This window comes from Eleutherodactylus coqui, chromosome 3 (assembly GCF_035609145.1).
Source record: "Eleutherodactylus coqui strain aEleCoq1 chromosome 3, aEleCoq1.hap1, whole genome shotgun sequence".
In the NCBI taxonomy this organism is placed as follows: domain Eukaryota; kingdom Metazoa; phylum Chordata; class Amphibia; order Anura; family Eleutherodactylidae; genus Eleutherodactylus; species Eleutherodactylus coqui.
In genome coordinates, this window is record NC_089839.1 from 61481334 (window position 1) to 61497335 (window position 16002).

Here is a 16002-nt window from a genome sequence, read left to right on the forward strand (position 1 = left end):
CCAGTCTGACTGGGTCATGCAGTGTGGCCCGAAGCCCACCTGCATTTAACATGACATTACATCAGCTGTGCTGGGCAATGCAATGGGATATATTTATGTACCGCCGGTGGCTTCCTGGGACCCACCCATGCTGTCGGTCCACACGAAGTTGTAACTGCATGTGTCCACTTCTAAAGAACCCCAGTCTGACTGGGGCATGCAGTGTGGGCCGAAGCCCACCTGCATTTAATCGGACGTTACCTCAGCTGTGATGGGCACTGCAATGGGATACATTTATGTACAGCCGGTGGGTTCCAGGGAGCCACCCATGCTGTGGGTGCACACGGAATTCCCATTGCGGAGTTGTACCTGCCTGTGACTATTTATAAAAAACCGCGGTCTGACTGGGGCATGCAGACACCTTGACAGAATGAATAGTGTGTGGCACATAGGTTCCCCATTGCTATGCCCACGTGTGCAGCTCCTGATGGAAGTGGCACAGGATTGGATTTGTCATTGCTTCTGTACAGCATTGTGGGCTATCGCCCCGCCCCTTTTAAAGAGGGTCGCTGCCTAGCCGTGCCAACCCTCTGCAGTGTGTGCCTGCGGTTCCTCCTCATGGCAGACGCACTTATAAATAGACATGAGGGTGGTGTGGCATGAGGGCAGCTGAAGGCTGCGCAGGGACACTTTGGTGTGTGCTGTGGACACTGAGTCGTGCGCGGGGGGGAGGAGGGGGGTGGGTGTTCAGCATGTAACCCAGGAGAAGTGGCAGAGGAGTGTCATGCAGGCAGTGATTGTGCTTTGTTGGAGGTAGTGTGGTGCTTAGCTAAGCTATGCATTGCTAATGAGGGCTTTTCAGAAGTAAAAGTTGTTGGGAGGGGGGGGGGGCACTCTTGCCGCTATTGTGGCTTAATAGTGGGACCTGTGAACTTGAGATGCAGCCCAACATGTAGCCCCTCGCCTGCCCTATCCGTTTCTGTGTCGTTCCCATCACTTTCTTGAATTGCCCAGATTTTCACAAATGAAAACCTTAGCGGAGCATAGGTCCCACACGAAAATGCTCGAGTCGCCCATTGACTTCAATGTGGTTCGTTACTTGAAACGAACCCTCGAGCATCGCTAAAATTTCGTCCCGAGTAACGAGCACCCGAGCATTTTGGTGCTCGCTCATCTCTAGTGCTCGCTCATCTCTACATATGATGTTATTTAGTGCATGATCATGTATATGTATTATACATGACCATGTACTAAGTAACACCATATATAATACATCTACATGACCATGTACTAAGTAACACCATATATAATACATCTACATGACCATGTACTAAATTACAAGATATATAATACATTTACATGAACATGTACTAAATAACATCATATATATATATTATATATCTTGTAATTTAGTACATGGTCATGTATATGTATTATATATGACGTTATTTATTACATGGTCATGTATATGTATTATATATGGTGTTATTTAGTGTATGGTCATGCATATGGATTTTATACATGGTGTTAATTAGTACATGGTCATGTATATGTGTTATATAGGATGTTATTATCATGTATATGTATTATATATGATATTTAGCACATGGTCAAATATATGTATTATACATGATGTTATTTAGTACATGGTCATGTATATGTATTATATATGGTGTTATTTAGTACATGATCATGTATATGTGTTATATATGGTGTTAGTTAGTACATGGCCAGGTATATGTATTATATATGGTGTTATTTAGTACATGGCCAGGTATATGTATTATATATGGTGGTATTTAGTACATGGCCATGTATATTTATTATAGATGGGGGTATTTAGTACATGGTCATGTGTATATATAGTATATATGGTGTTATTTAGTACATGGTCATGTATATGTATCATATATGGTGGTATTTAGTACATGGTCATGTATACATATAGTATACATGGTGTTATTTAGTACATGGTCATGTATATGTATTATATATGGTGTTAGTTAATATATATGGCCAGGTATATGTATTATATATGGTGGTATTTAGTACATGGTCATGTGTATATACAGTATATATGGTGTTATTTAGTACATGGTCATGTATATGTATCATATATGGTGGTATTTAGTACATGGTCATGTATATATATAGTATACATGGTGTTATTTAGTACATGGTCATGTGTATATATAGTATATATGGTGTTATTTAGTACATGGTCATGTATATGTATTATATATGGTGTTAGTTAATATATATGGCCAGGTATATGTATTATATATGGTGGTATTTAGTACATGGTCATGTATATGTAATAAATATCAGTGTAGTCGGTACGGTATACACCATTCTATAGCACACAGATGACGTGCAGGCCGGTGCTGGGGGTGTCAGTAGCTCAGCAGCGCCGCCCCTCGGTCCTGCCCGTTCTGGAGGCCGGGGCCGCGCGTCTCTCGTCTTCTCCCCGTTGTGGGATGGCCGTGGGTCGGGAGCGAGCAGCCTGGGCCGGCACATGCCCGGACCCCGGGGATCAGCGGGAAGATGGCGCTGAGAGCCGAGTGAGCCGGCGGGATGCCGCGGATTTCATGACGGCAGCGGGTAGGTGTCAGCAGCAGCATCAGCACCAGAGCATCCCCTCCTCCCCGCTGCCTGCACCCAGCTCCTCGCCGCTGCCTCCCTATTGTTCTCCCCCGCATCCCTGGGCCGGGGAATAACTGCCCATATCCTGCGCTGGCACGGCTGCGGGGGTGCTTGCATCCTTGGCACGGGGCTCTTGTGCCCGCAGTGTGCCCGCACAGTGCCATCTTGTCATTACAGCCTGTCATGTAGGACTTTCCACTTATGTGGAGTGAGAGCCATTACTTTACCCCCACTGACAAGTCTTCTCCTGGTACAGATGTGACCTCTGCCAACTGCTCGGTGCCAACTGCAGTCACCTTGTGCCCCCCTAGGATCAGAGCTGGTCTCCAGTGCAGAGTACTTCCAGGCCTTGGTGCTGGGATCTATGTGACTTATTACATGGCCTCCTATCATATACTTATAGGGAACCTGTCACCTCCAAAGTCATGGTGCTCCGTGGGGACGGGGCGCTGGGGAATGTTGCATCGGTGTTCCCTGCGAAGTCCTCATGTGGGTTGAAAATCCGACTATTTTCAGACCGCTGCGCACGCTTTTCCTTGGACTTCTATAGGAGAGCGTGCGTTCAAAAAGAGTCAGATTCTCGTGCCACGCATGGGCTTCACCCCGAGGAGCGAAAAAAAGTACATCCCCCAGCCCCGCGCCACTTCCGCAAACACTGCCATGACTTGGCTTTTTCGTATGAGTTTTATCCGATTCCGGAATTCGCACAGCCAAAGAATGGGGTAATTTATACGAGCAGCTTTTCTGTTGGACCCATAGTCCGAGTCAGGCTGGGTTCGCACGAACATTTGGTAAAACGCAGCATTTTACCGCTGTGTGAGCCGGCGGCGAGCAGGCGTATCACGGCGAATGGCAGGATTTTGCACTGCGCATGATAGCGTATATTACGCACGCCGCCCTGCGCAGTCTACCTGGCTTCATTTGCTTATTTACTTGACGCTCTGTCACTTAGAGAAGTTGTGTATACGCGCCGCACATACAAAATGTACTTGGTTATGTACAGCGTTTATTATGTGCCCGTAGAGAACAATAGGGCTGTATGCGCGTAATACGCAGTAAAATAGAACGCGCTGCATTCTTTTTTGCATTAATATTTTACGCAAATGTATATAGGCAAGTGTGAATGAATCATTGAAAATCAATGCACTTTCACTGACTCCATTCACCGCGTGTTGTGCGTATTTTTTTGCGCAAAAATGCGTCGCACACGCAGGTGAAATCGAATGTAAAACAGTATTTTACGGACGTATATCGCCCTCGGCCATCTGAATAGAGCATAACCCTGTATCTAATACCGTGACCAAAGTAACTTGTTGGCGTCTCCCCTGGCATGCTGCACCCGGGGCACATGCTCCGCAAGATTACTGCCCACATTGTTAAACTGCCATAAGTGACTGTATGGCACCCCTGAATCACCCGTGGGTCCTGAATTTTCCTGTGTTGTGTATATCTGCTCTAGTCATGGCAGGTAAAACTATTTACAGCCGCTTCTTAGTCATATCTGTTTCTGGGAAAGCTGCCTGACAACCAATATGGCGACCGTTGTAGGAGCACATGGGTTGTCAAGGAACTCCAGAAAGTTGCCTAATCATGCAGGAACATGCAGGTGTACAGGTGGGCCACAGAAAGGTATCCCGGCACCACACTCTGAAGAAAGCTGGCTAAGAGAAAATCTTTGTCGTCCATAGCAACCAATCACAGCGTAGCTTTCATTTTACCTTAGCAGTATAAGAAGTGAAAGCTGCACTGGGATTGGTTACTATGGGTTCTTATACACTACTTAGGTAAAGTAAAAGCTGGGCTGTGATTGGTTGCTATGGGTTCTTACACTACTTAGGTAAAGTAAAGTAAAAGCTGCGCTGTGATTGGTTGCTATGGGTTCTTACACTACTTAGGTAAAGTTCAAGCTGCGCTGTGATTGGTTGCTATGGGTTCTTATACACTACTGAGGTAAAGTAAAAGCTGCGCTGTGATTGGTTGCTATGGGTTCTTACACTACTTAGGTAAAGTTCAAGCTGCGCTGTGATTGGTTGCTATGGGTTCTTACACCGCTGAGGTAAAATGAAAGCTGTGCTGTGATTGGTTGCTATGGGTTCTTACACCCTTGAGGTAAAATGAAAGCTATGCTGTGATTGGTTGCTATGGGTTCTTACACTGCTGGGGTAACATAGAAGCTGTGATTGGTTGCTATGGGTTCTTACACTATTTAGGTAAACGTAAAGCTGCGCTGTGATTGGTTGCTGTGGTTTATTACACCGCTGAGGTAAAATGAAAGCCATGCTGTGATTGGTTGCTATGGGTTCTTACACTACCTAGGTAAAGTAAAAGCTGCGCTGTGATTGGTTGCTATGGGTTCTTATACTGCTGAGGTAAACTGAAAGCTGTCCTGTGATTGGTTGCTATGAGTTTTTACGCTACTTAGGTAAAGTTAAAGCTGCGCTGTGATTGGTTGCTATGGGTTTTTGCACTATTTAGGTAAAGTTAAAGCTGCGCTGTGATTGGTTGCCAAGGGTTTTATACACTACTAAGGTAAAGTAAAAGCTGCGCTGTGATTGGTTGATATGGGTTCTTATACACTACTGAGGTAAAGTAAAAGCTGCGCTGTGATTGGTTGATATGGGTTCTTATACACTACTGAGGTAAAGTAAAAGCTGCGCTGTGATTGGTTGCAGTAAGTTCTTACACTGCTGAGGTCAAATGGGCAACAAAAACAAATATTTCTTTTAGCTTTCATAAGAGTGTGCTGCCGGCCTACTTTTCCGTGGGCCGCCCTGTATTATTAGGTAGAGTTGTCGTACAGGACTCTTGGAAAGCTTCATAACTGTTCCTCTATTGGTAGCCATATTGGTTGTCAGCCATCTTTTTCTAACAGAAGATAAGAGACAAAATTAGCGCATTTACCACCTTTGCTGACGACTCTGGGGGTTTCTGTGTATCCCTGGGGCGTTCTATAAGATGCCGCCATTTGCGATCTGTTTATGACGATGCCGTGTTCTCAGCTTTACGGTTCGTGGTGCGGTGAAATGGTTCACAGAAAAATGTAGTATTAGCCATTTTCACAGCGCTGTATTGGTATTGCACGTCGCGTCTACAGCTTTCACGTGCAACGCGTGATGCAGGAGCCCATTGATTTCTATTGGGACACTCACACATGCAAATGTTTTCAGTGCGCATATTGCTTGCGCAAAAAAATGACGGCATTTCCTATCTTGTCGCGTATTACTCATGCATATATGCCAAGACTAGCTGATATACCCGGCTTCGCCCGAGTTAATTTGGAACTGGTGTTTATCTGGTGTTCTCACGGAAAATCGTATGAAGTCGTGGTTACTTTAGAGATACCGGAAAAACATATGTTCACCATTTTGCATAGTTCTCTGCGTTACCCAGGAAACACCACGTGGAGGTAACCATGCGACGTTTCCTTTATATAAAACTAGCTTACCCGTCGCGCGTTGCTGCGAAGACAGACAGACAGACATTCATACATTCGTTTTATATATCTAGATAACAACCAATCACAGCGCAGCTTTCTTATGTTACCTCAGTGGTATAATATATAACAACCAATCACAGCGCAGCTTTCATGTTACCTCAGCAGTAAGAGAAATAACAACCAATCACAGCGCAACTTTTATTCTGCCTCAGCAATATAAAAAATAGCAACCAATCACAGCGCAGCATTCATTTTACCTCAGCGGTATAATATATAGCAACCAATCACAGCACAGCTTTCATGTTACCTCAACAGTATAAGAAATAGCAACCAATCACAGCACAGCTTTCATTTTACCTCAGCATTCTCAATATCTAGCAATTGTCTTGCGAAACGTTCGGCGGATGCATCATTTTCTGGTTGAACACGCATCCCGTTGCTCGTAATGCCTTTTGTTTTTGTACTTGAGATGGAAATCAAATGATCTTTGTCTGGGGGGGGGGCATAACTGTCGACGATGCTCGCACGCGCGCCACCTATCTTAGGATAGATGTACTATGCCAGTAATCTTCCCAGGAGTGTACTCAACAACTTCCCAATGTTTCATGGTGATTGGATGAATGGTGCAGTAATGCATAAAGGACAGACAGACAGACATTCATTTTTATATATCAGGAAGTGAGAGAATTAGATTCCGTTTGTAAAATTTGCAGCGCAACTTTTATTCTGCCTCAGCAATATAAAAAATAGCAACCAATCACAGCGCAGCATTCATTTTACCTCAGCGGTATAATATATAGCAACCAATCACAGCACAGCTTTTATTTTACCTCAGCATTCTCAATATCCGATTTATGACATAATCAATGCTCGTGCCAAATTTCCCGTTTCTATGACACCGGAAAGTGAGAAAATAACATTCCGTACGTAAAATTTGGACGCTAATTCTTTTGCACATAGAATTGAATAATCGAGTTGGGACCCATTAGCTTTTCCTATTTATGACATAATCAATGCTCGTGCCAAATTTCCCGTTTCTATGACACCGGAAAGTGAGAAAATAACATTCCGTACATAAAATTTGGACGCTGATTCTTTTGCGCATAGAATTGAATAATCAAGTTGGGACCTATTAACTTTTCCTATTTATGACATAATCAATGCTCGTGCCAAATTTCAAGTTTCTATGACATTGGGAAGCGAGAAAATTAGATTCCGTACGTAAAATTTGGACGCTAATTCTTTTGCGCTTAGAATTGAATAATCGAGTTGGGACCTATTAACCTTACCTATTTATGACATAAACAATGCTCGTGCCAAATTTCGAGTTTTTATGACATTGGGAGGTGAGAAAAGTAGATTCCGTACGTAAAATTTGGGCGCTAATTCTTTTGCGCCTAGAATTGAGTAATCGAGTTTGGACCCATTACCTTTTCCTATTTATGACATAATCAATGCTCGTGCCAAATTTCATGTTTCTACGACATCGGGAATTGAGAGAATTAGTGGCAATGATGGAAATCGAACGATCTACGCGGGGGGTCGTAACCGTCGACGACGCTCGTGCACGCGCCATTTATCATAGAATATTTGTACTATGCCTATAATCTTCCCAGGGGTGTACTCAACAACTCCCCAAAGTTTCATGGCGATCGAATGAATGGTGTAGTAGCGCATAAAGGACAAACAGACAGACACACACGCAGACATACATTCAATTTTATATATATAGATGACATCAGGAAGTGAGAGAATTAGATTTCATACGTAATTCTTTTGCACTTAGAATTGAATAATTTAGTTGGGACCCATTAGCTTTTCTTATTTATGACATAATCAATGTCCGTGCGAAATTTCAGGTTTTTATGACATCGGGAAGTGAATTATATTTTGTACGTAAAATTTGGACGCTAATTGTTTTGCGCTTAGAATTGAACAATCGAGGTGAGACCCATTAACTTTCCCTATGTATGACATAATCAATGCTTGTGCCAAATTTCATGTTTCTATGACACCGGAAAGTGAGAAAATTACATTCCGCACGTAAAATTTGGACGCTAATTCTTTTGCGCATAGAATTGAATAATGGAGTTGGGACCCATTAGCTTTTCCTATTTATGACATAATCAATGCTCGTGCCAAATTTCACGTTTCTATGACACCGGAAAGTGAGAAAATTACATTCCGCCGTAAAATTTCGACGCCAATTCTTTTGCGCATAGAATTGAATAATCGAGTTGGGACCCATTAGCTTTTCCTATTTATGACATAATCAATGCTCGTGCCAAATTTCCTGTTTCTATGACACCGGAAAGTGAAAAAATTACATTCCGCACATAAAATTTCGACGCCAATTCTTTTGCGCTAGAATTGAATAATCGAGTTGGGACCTATGAACTTTTCCTATTTATGACATAATCAATGCTTGTGCCAAATTTTACGTTTCTATGACACTGGAAAGTGAGAAAATAACATTCCGTACGTAAAATTTGGACGCTAATTCTTTTGCGCATAGAATTGAATAATCGAGTTGGGACCCATTAGCTTTTCCTATTTATGACATAATCAATGCTCCTGCCCAATTTCGAGTTTCTATGACACCGGGAAGTGAGAGAATTAGATTCCGTACGTAAAATTTGGACGCTAATTCTTTTGCGCATAGAATTGAATAATCGAGTTGGGACCCATTAGCGTTTCCTATTTATGACATAATCAATGCTCGTGCCAAATTTTCCCGTTTCTATGACACCGGAAAGTGAAAAAATTACATTCCGTGCGTAAAATTTGGACGCTAATTCTTTTGCGCATAGAATTGAATAATAGAGTCGGGATCCATTAGATTTTCCTATTTATGACATAATCAATGCTCGTGCCAAATTTCAAGTTTTTATTACATTGGGAAGCGAGAAAATTAGATTCCGTACGTAAAATTTGGACGCTGATTCTTTTGCGCATAGAATTGAATAATGGAGTTGGGACCTATTAACTTTTCCTATTTATGACATAATCAATGCTCGTGCCAAATTTCAAGTTTCTATGACATTGGGAAGCGAGAAAATTAGATTCCGTACGTAAAATTTGGACGCTAATTCTTTTGCGCTTAGAATTGAATAATCGAGTTGGGACCTATTAACCTTACCTATTTATGACATAATCAATGCTCGTGCCAAATTTCGAGTTTTTATGACATTGGGAGGTGAGAAAATTAGATTCCGTACGTAAAATTTGGGCGCTAATTCTTTTGCGCCTAGAATTGAGTAATCAAGTTTGGACCCATTACCTTTTCCTATTTATGACATAATCAATGCTCGTGCCAAATTTCATGTTTCTACGACATCGGGAATTGAGAGAATTAGTGGCAATGATGGAAATCGAACGATCTACGTGGGGGGTCGTAACCGTCGACGACGCTCGTGCACGCGCCATTTATCATAGAATATTTGTACTATGCCTATAATCTTCCCAGGGGTGTACTCAACAACTCCCCAAAGTTTCATGGCGATCGAATGAATGGTGTAGTAGCGCATAAAGGACAAACAGACAGACAGACACACAGACACACATTCAATTTTATATATATATATATAGATAGTGTATGGGGATTGGCGGCAAGTACGCATGTCGTTGTGCACTTGCTGCATGCTTGCGCCGGAGCGATATTGCTATTTTCAGCCGTGTGAGCCCGGTCTGAGTGGGGGTCATTGTAACAAGTGAAGAGTCGCTACATTACAAAGCCGATGTTGGTAAATCGCGTCCCCTTCTGTTCGCACGCTCAGGACCCCACTAGCAAATGGGGTATTAGTTAGCCCGTTCACATGTAGCAGAAACAATAGTTGTGCAATATGTATCACGCACTTGTCACTCAGTTGGACTTAGAGCGGCTGCTCACGGGCGTAAGCATATAAACGCTCACGCTAGCCAAAAAAGTTATACCTGACATCTAAAGGTCCATATAAAGGGTCAAGTGTCGCTCTGTAGGGCGAATGGGAGACTATGGATATTCTGGCATACGGGAGCTTTACCTGCACATATGGCAAACGGACACAATGAGAAAGTAACCTCAAACTGATTAACATCATGCGGTTGTGGGGGGTAAATAGAAAAAGGCTCGGGAGCCAAGTCCGCACTATACCGGGGACTAGCTCTTTGTCACAGTTTACAGGCGCTGGCAACTGACCACAGATCAAAACAGCCGGCACCAGTGGTGTCCCAACGGTGCCCCTTCGTGCCGATGGGTTAGCATAGTAGCTCGGAGCCTAGTATCACAGTACTATACATTACAGTACTACCGGTATATACTGCAATACTGAAGTCTTGCAGTATATAATACAAGCAATTAAATGATCATGAGTTCAAGTTCTAAAAAAGTGATCAAAACAATGTATGTACCCCAAAATTGTACTCCTAAAAACTACAGCTCATCGCGCAAAAAACAAGCCCTTTACACAGTCGAAACGGCGATAAAAATTGTGATGACGGAAAAGCCAATTTTATTTTAAAAAGAAAGTTTCTTTATTTCGTAATAGTAGTAAAACCTAAAAAGCTGTATAAATTTGTAATTGTGCCGACCGAAAGAACAGAATCCATATGTCAGTTTTACTAACTCTTCACCAAAATGACGCAGTTTCATTTTTTTCCATTTGAACGTACACATTCCGATATCAGCCCCTGATCATTATACAGAGATAAGCGGCGCCGCATAGACATGGTTTATCGCTTCCTGCAAAAGCTTTCTCCTATATATCACTTTTACATGAATTTCCCCTTCCTGTATGAACTACTGAGTTACATATATGTAGTGATTCTTTTTTAACAAAGAGGTTCTTCAGCAGCTATATAATACATGCTTAAAGGATTAATCCATCTTTATCTAGAAAAAAAGTCAGATAAACCCCTTAAAGGGAACCTGTCACTTAGAGACACTAAGTTATAGCGCTCATAAGCCAGTTTCTGGGGAGTTCGGCTCCACGTGGAAGTTGGCGCCTGCAGACCCACCGCTGCAGCTTCCCTTTAACCTTTTTAGATCTTTTATTTTTTTGGGTTACACAGCGAGTTGTATTTTTTAATGGTACGATTTAATGTGTTGTATAATATGCTGGAAAACGGGAAAAAATTCTAATTGGGGTGAAATGGAAAAAAATGCAGTTGCTGCACTTTTTGGGTGGAGGTTTGCTTTGACAATAGAGGCAGCGCTCAGCCATTCATTGAATTTAAAGAATGGCTGAGCGCCGTGAGCAATCACAGCCAGCGCTCAGCTATCATTCAATGAATGGCTGGGTGCTGCCTGTGATTGGCTGATCGCTCATTTTTAAATCCCCGCCTGCTGAAAGAGCTTCAGAGCAGTACTGGGAACCAAGCGGCAAGACGCGCCAGCGGTGGAGAGGTGAGTATATATTTTTTAAAGCTAGGGATGATTTTCATGGAAGGGCTTATATTTCAAGCCCTTCCCCGAAAATCACTGCAGGGGTTGCCGGCAGCCCATTGCTTTCAATGTGCTGGCGGCCCCATTGAAAGCAATGGGAGAACATTGCCACAGCTGTGACAGTGTTCAGTGATGAGGGGACTCCCTGTGGGAAATATTTACGTGCAGCACGGACCTTCCCAGCTCGCGGATGTCCTATCTTTTGCAGGTGCGTGAATTTGCACACCTGCAAAAGACAGACATGTGAACGCATCATAGGAAACCAATGGTTCTAATAGAGGCACCGCTTTGTGTGCACATAGGTGTGCGCAAAACAACGCTCGTGTGAACTAGACCTGGACAAGTAAAATACCTCTTAAACATATTTTGCTTTCTGTTGCCATAACCTTTTTATTTTTTTCATCAATCGGGTTCTGTGAGGACTTGGCTTTCTCTTTTTGCTGTTATACAACGGTGCCATCTGGTGGCTAAAGCCAGTGTGTGCGCCATAGAGGCTCTAACAGCGGAGTGGCTGGCAATAGTCGTTAAGAATACCCTGTCGGATGTCTGCGGCATTTTTCCGCATTCACCAGTGGGACTTTTTTGTTTATCCCCGTGGCGTAAAACCACGCCGTCCGTGGGCATGAGGCTATATATAGTTGCGTTCCAGAGAAACCGGCTTGGCGCTGTCCTCCAGGCGCTTCCCTTATTAGAGATGGCTGTTTTTGGTGAGCTGTATTTTACCTTTTTACTGTTAACATCTGACCAAAAAAAGCTCAATTCTGGCATTGCATTTGTCGTGCGGGAATAATCATGTGATATCTGAATAATCTGGACTCTTGTGGATGCAGTAATACCAATTTTTTAATTTGTTTTTTGATGACAGGACTAGTCAAAGGAAGGGGGGGGTTAAATTTTTGATATTTTTTTAATAATCAAAAAAACTTAATGAAACTCAATTTGGATGTTTTTCTTTAGTCCTCACAGGAAACTTAGGCCTAATTCCCACAGGCAGATTTCCGCGGCGTATCACGCGGCAGAAATCCGCTGCGTTGCCCTGCAGCTATTAGGTTCTATTGAACCTAATAGCGCAATGCTCACAGTGCGGAATTCCACCGTGGAATTCCGCCTGTGAATTCTCCCATACTCACCCGCAGCATGATCTATTTGCCGCGGGCGTACGTGCGGACGGCTCCCATTGCAGTCAATAGAAGCTGTCCGTCACGCTATCTTCCGCTGTAGCACAGCGGAAGATAGCGTGAAAACACTTCCCCACCTACCGCCGGCCGCGTCATATGACGCGGCCGGCGAATCATGTAACACTGTGGGCGTGTCACATGACGCTGCCGTCGCATCACATGACACTGCCGGCATGTCATGCGCTCTACTGCACATGCGCACCGGAGCGTCATGCGAGACATTGGGCAGTGGATCCGGAGGTAAGTATAGGGTCTCTGGGGGTGCGCCGTGATGGGCTCCTCTACGGTATTCCGCTTGCAGAGCCCGTCACGGCTGTGGGCATTAGGCCTAAAACTTGTGATGATACCATAGTATTGCATTTTACTGTATTCCGACAGGTAGTCTATCAAGACATGCTACAGGCACAACTTAATAGGCGATCATTCATGGCAGCCCAGGGGACTTCAAAACGCCCCAGGCTGCCATAACAATGGAGTGGTTAATGTAAGTATTGACAGTGACATTTAAAGGGTTAACAGCTGCAATCGGCATGAACAGCGATAGCGGCTGTTGATGGCGGGTATACAGCTGACATCTGCCGTGTATGTAGTGGGCTTGGTTCCTGAGCCCACTTCCTACACAGACACTCGACGCTTGTGGTACATGTATGGCGCATTGGGAAGGGGTTAAGGTGATGTGAGCGGGGCCATTCAGTAGATGTCCTCAGTTTATGGTCACAGAGCGGCTTGTAATATTCTTATAGCTTACAGTAGAGGTACATTATCCCATATATTACACTTCTGTACAGGTTCTGTATTCTCCAGAAATTGAGTCGTCTCATTTGGAGTCACTTTATCAAACTTTTTACTTTCTTGTAAACCTTCCTGCCAGACCTTTGGCATGTCTGCTATCATCAGTCGCTGGGTATTTTCAGCTTCTCCGTTGACGGTACAACTTTTATGCCTTTTTCCTTTTACGTTTGTATTACGTGAACTGCTTTGATTTATTTCATACCCTTTCATAACAAGAGGTTATCTTTAATGTAGTGGACCGACCTCTGTGTGCAGTAAAGTGAGGACCTCTGGGTCCTGTGTGCAGTAAAGTGATGACCTCCGGGTCCTTTGTGCAGTAAAGTGAGGACCTCTGGGTCCTGTGTGCAGTACGGTGATGACCTCCAGGTCCTTTGTGCAGTAAAGTGAGGACCTCTGGGTCCTGTGTGCAGTACGGTGATGACCTCCGGGTCCTGTGTGCAGTAAAGTGATGACCTCCATGTCCTGTGTGCAGTAAAATGATGACCTCCGTGTCCTGTGTGCAGTACGGTGATGACCTCCGTGTCCTGTGTGCAGTAAAGTGATGACCTCCGTGTCCTGTGTGCAGTAAAGTGACAACCTCTGTGTCCTGGGTGCTGTAAAGAGACAATCTCCGTGTCCTACGTGCAGTAAAGTGATGACCTTTGGGTCCTGAGTGCTGAAAAGTGACAACCTCTGTGTCCTGTGTGCAGTAAAGTGACAACCTCTGTGTCCTGTGTGCAGTAAAGTGACAACCTCTGTTTCCTGTGTACAGTAAAGTAATGACCTCCGGGTCCTGTGTGCAGTAAAGTGATGACCTCCGTGTCCTGTATGCAGTAAAGTAATGACCTCTGGGTCCTGTGTGCAGTAAAGTGATGACATCTGAGTCCTGTGTGCAGTAAAGTGACAACTTCTGTGACCTGTGTGCTGTAAAGGGACAATCTCCGTGTCCTGTGTGCAGTAAAGTGATGACCTTTGGGTCCTGAGTGCTGAAAAGTAACAACCTCCGTGTCCTGTGTGGTGTAAAGGGACAATCGCCATGTCCTGTGTGCTGTGAAGTGTCAACTTCTGTGTGCTGTAAAGTGACAACCTCCGTATCCTGGGTGCTGTAAAGGGACAATCTCTGTGTCCTGTGTGCAGTAAAGTGATGCCCTTTGGGTCCTGAGTGCTGAAAGGTGACAACCTCCGTGTCCTGTGTGCAGTAAAGTGATGACCTCCGTGTCCTGTGTACAGTAAAGTGATGCCCTTTGGGTCCTGAGTGCTGAAAGGTGACGACCTCCGTGTCCTGTGTGCATGCAGTAAAGTGACAACCTCTGTGTCCTGTGTTCAGTAAAGTGACAACCTCTGTGTCCTGTGTAGAGTAAAGTGACGACATCCATGTCCTGTGTGCAGTAAAGTGACAACCTCTGTGTCTTGTGTACAGTAAAGTGACAACCTCCGTGTCCTGTGTGCAGTAAAGTGACAACCTTTGTGTCCTGTGTACAGTAAAGTGACAACCTCTGTGTCCTGTGTGCAGTAAAGTGACAATCTCTGTGTCCTGTGTGCAGTAAAGTGACGACCGTGTTCTGTAAAGCGATGACCCCGCACATTTGTGTATCATGCGAAGCGTAAGTTTGTCTGTTACTTTGTAGCAGTTTGGAGGCGGTGCTGCGGTGCAGCGCTCCATATGGCCACCTACAATGTTTGCTGCGCTCCCACATGCTCATATGGATTGTAGGCATCTCTCTGGGCTGCCTGGAAGCCCCCGGTTGTCTCTTGCCTCCCATTCGTTACTTTGACAGCACAGTTGACTTGTTTCCGTGGTGATGAGAAGCAACTATTACGTGGAACAGATGGCTGCAGATTATCAGGGTCAGTCTCCACAAATCCTGTTTTTGTGATATTTATTGTTATCTGACAATAGCTGTGGCTGATACCAGACCCTCATGTAGAGAATGTATCCATCGCGGGGAGGATGAGGGTGATTGTTCTCCGGCTCCTGGCACAGCTGGTATGTACTATATTCCGCACTTCACTTTTGCACTAAATAATTGACTGCTTGTACTTTAGGACATAGAAATAATGTGTCGGCCGGTGATCGCTCATGCATACTGTTACCAATCTGCCGCATGCTACATCATGACAGAAGGAGCGAAAATGTGCAAAGTCTTGGAGACTCAGCAGACAGCTAAAGGTTCATGTACATGGGCACAGCATGGGGTTGTACGGCCCCTTAGATGCACCTCTAGGGGAGGATACCGCCCGATGGAACATGCCACAATTTATTTATGTTAGACTGGTAGGAAATCCGACTGAGAAACCAACATTAAGCGGTTAGATGGCAGCATCACATCAGATATATTGGCTTTACGGGGTTTTATATGTCTAGACCTGAAATAGTTAATGCACTTCTCAACATTGAAATTACAACACCAAGAAGGAAAAGTCGTAAGGTTATGCAAATCGAGGAAGTTGAAAGTATTGCTAAGATATGCAAATGATCAGATTTCTAAGCACCTAGCTCCCATCTGTGGCAATGAGAGGGGCAAAACATTCCTCAAACAACCCTTAATACCCTCAGTGATGGCGTGCCAAGG

The 16002-nt window shown here is 44.1% G+C and overlaps 1 protein-coding gene across 2 annotated transcripts in view; it reads left to right on the forward strand.

The window, feature by feature from the left end:
* Window positions 1–2452: 2452 nt before the first annotated feature.
* The window catches only part of PAK5 (p21 (RAC1) activated kinase 5), a 145955-nt gene continuing 132405 nt past the window's right edge, over window positions 2453–16002 (forward strand). For both annotated transcript variants that reach the window (XM_066595655.1, XM_066595657.1), the window contains exon 1: window positions 2453–2580. In XM_066595655.1, the coding sequence (XP_066451752.1) occupies window positions 2457–2580 (124 nt within the window). In that variant the 5' untranslated portion in view covers window positions 2453–2456. The remainder of the gene's footprint in view (window positions 2581–16002) is intronic.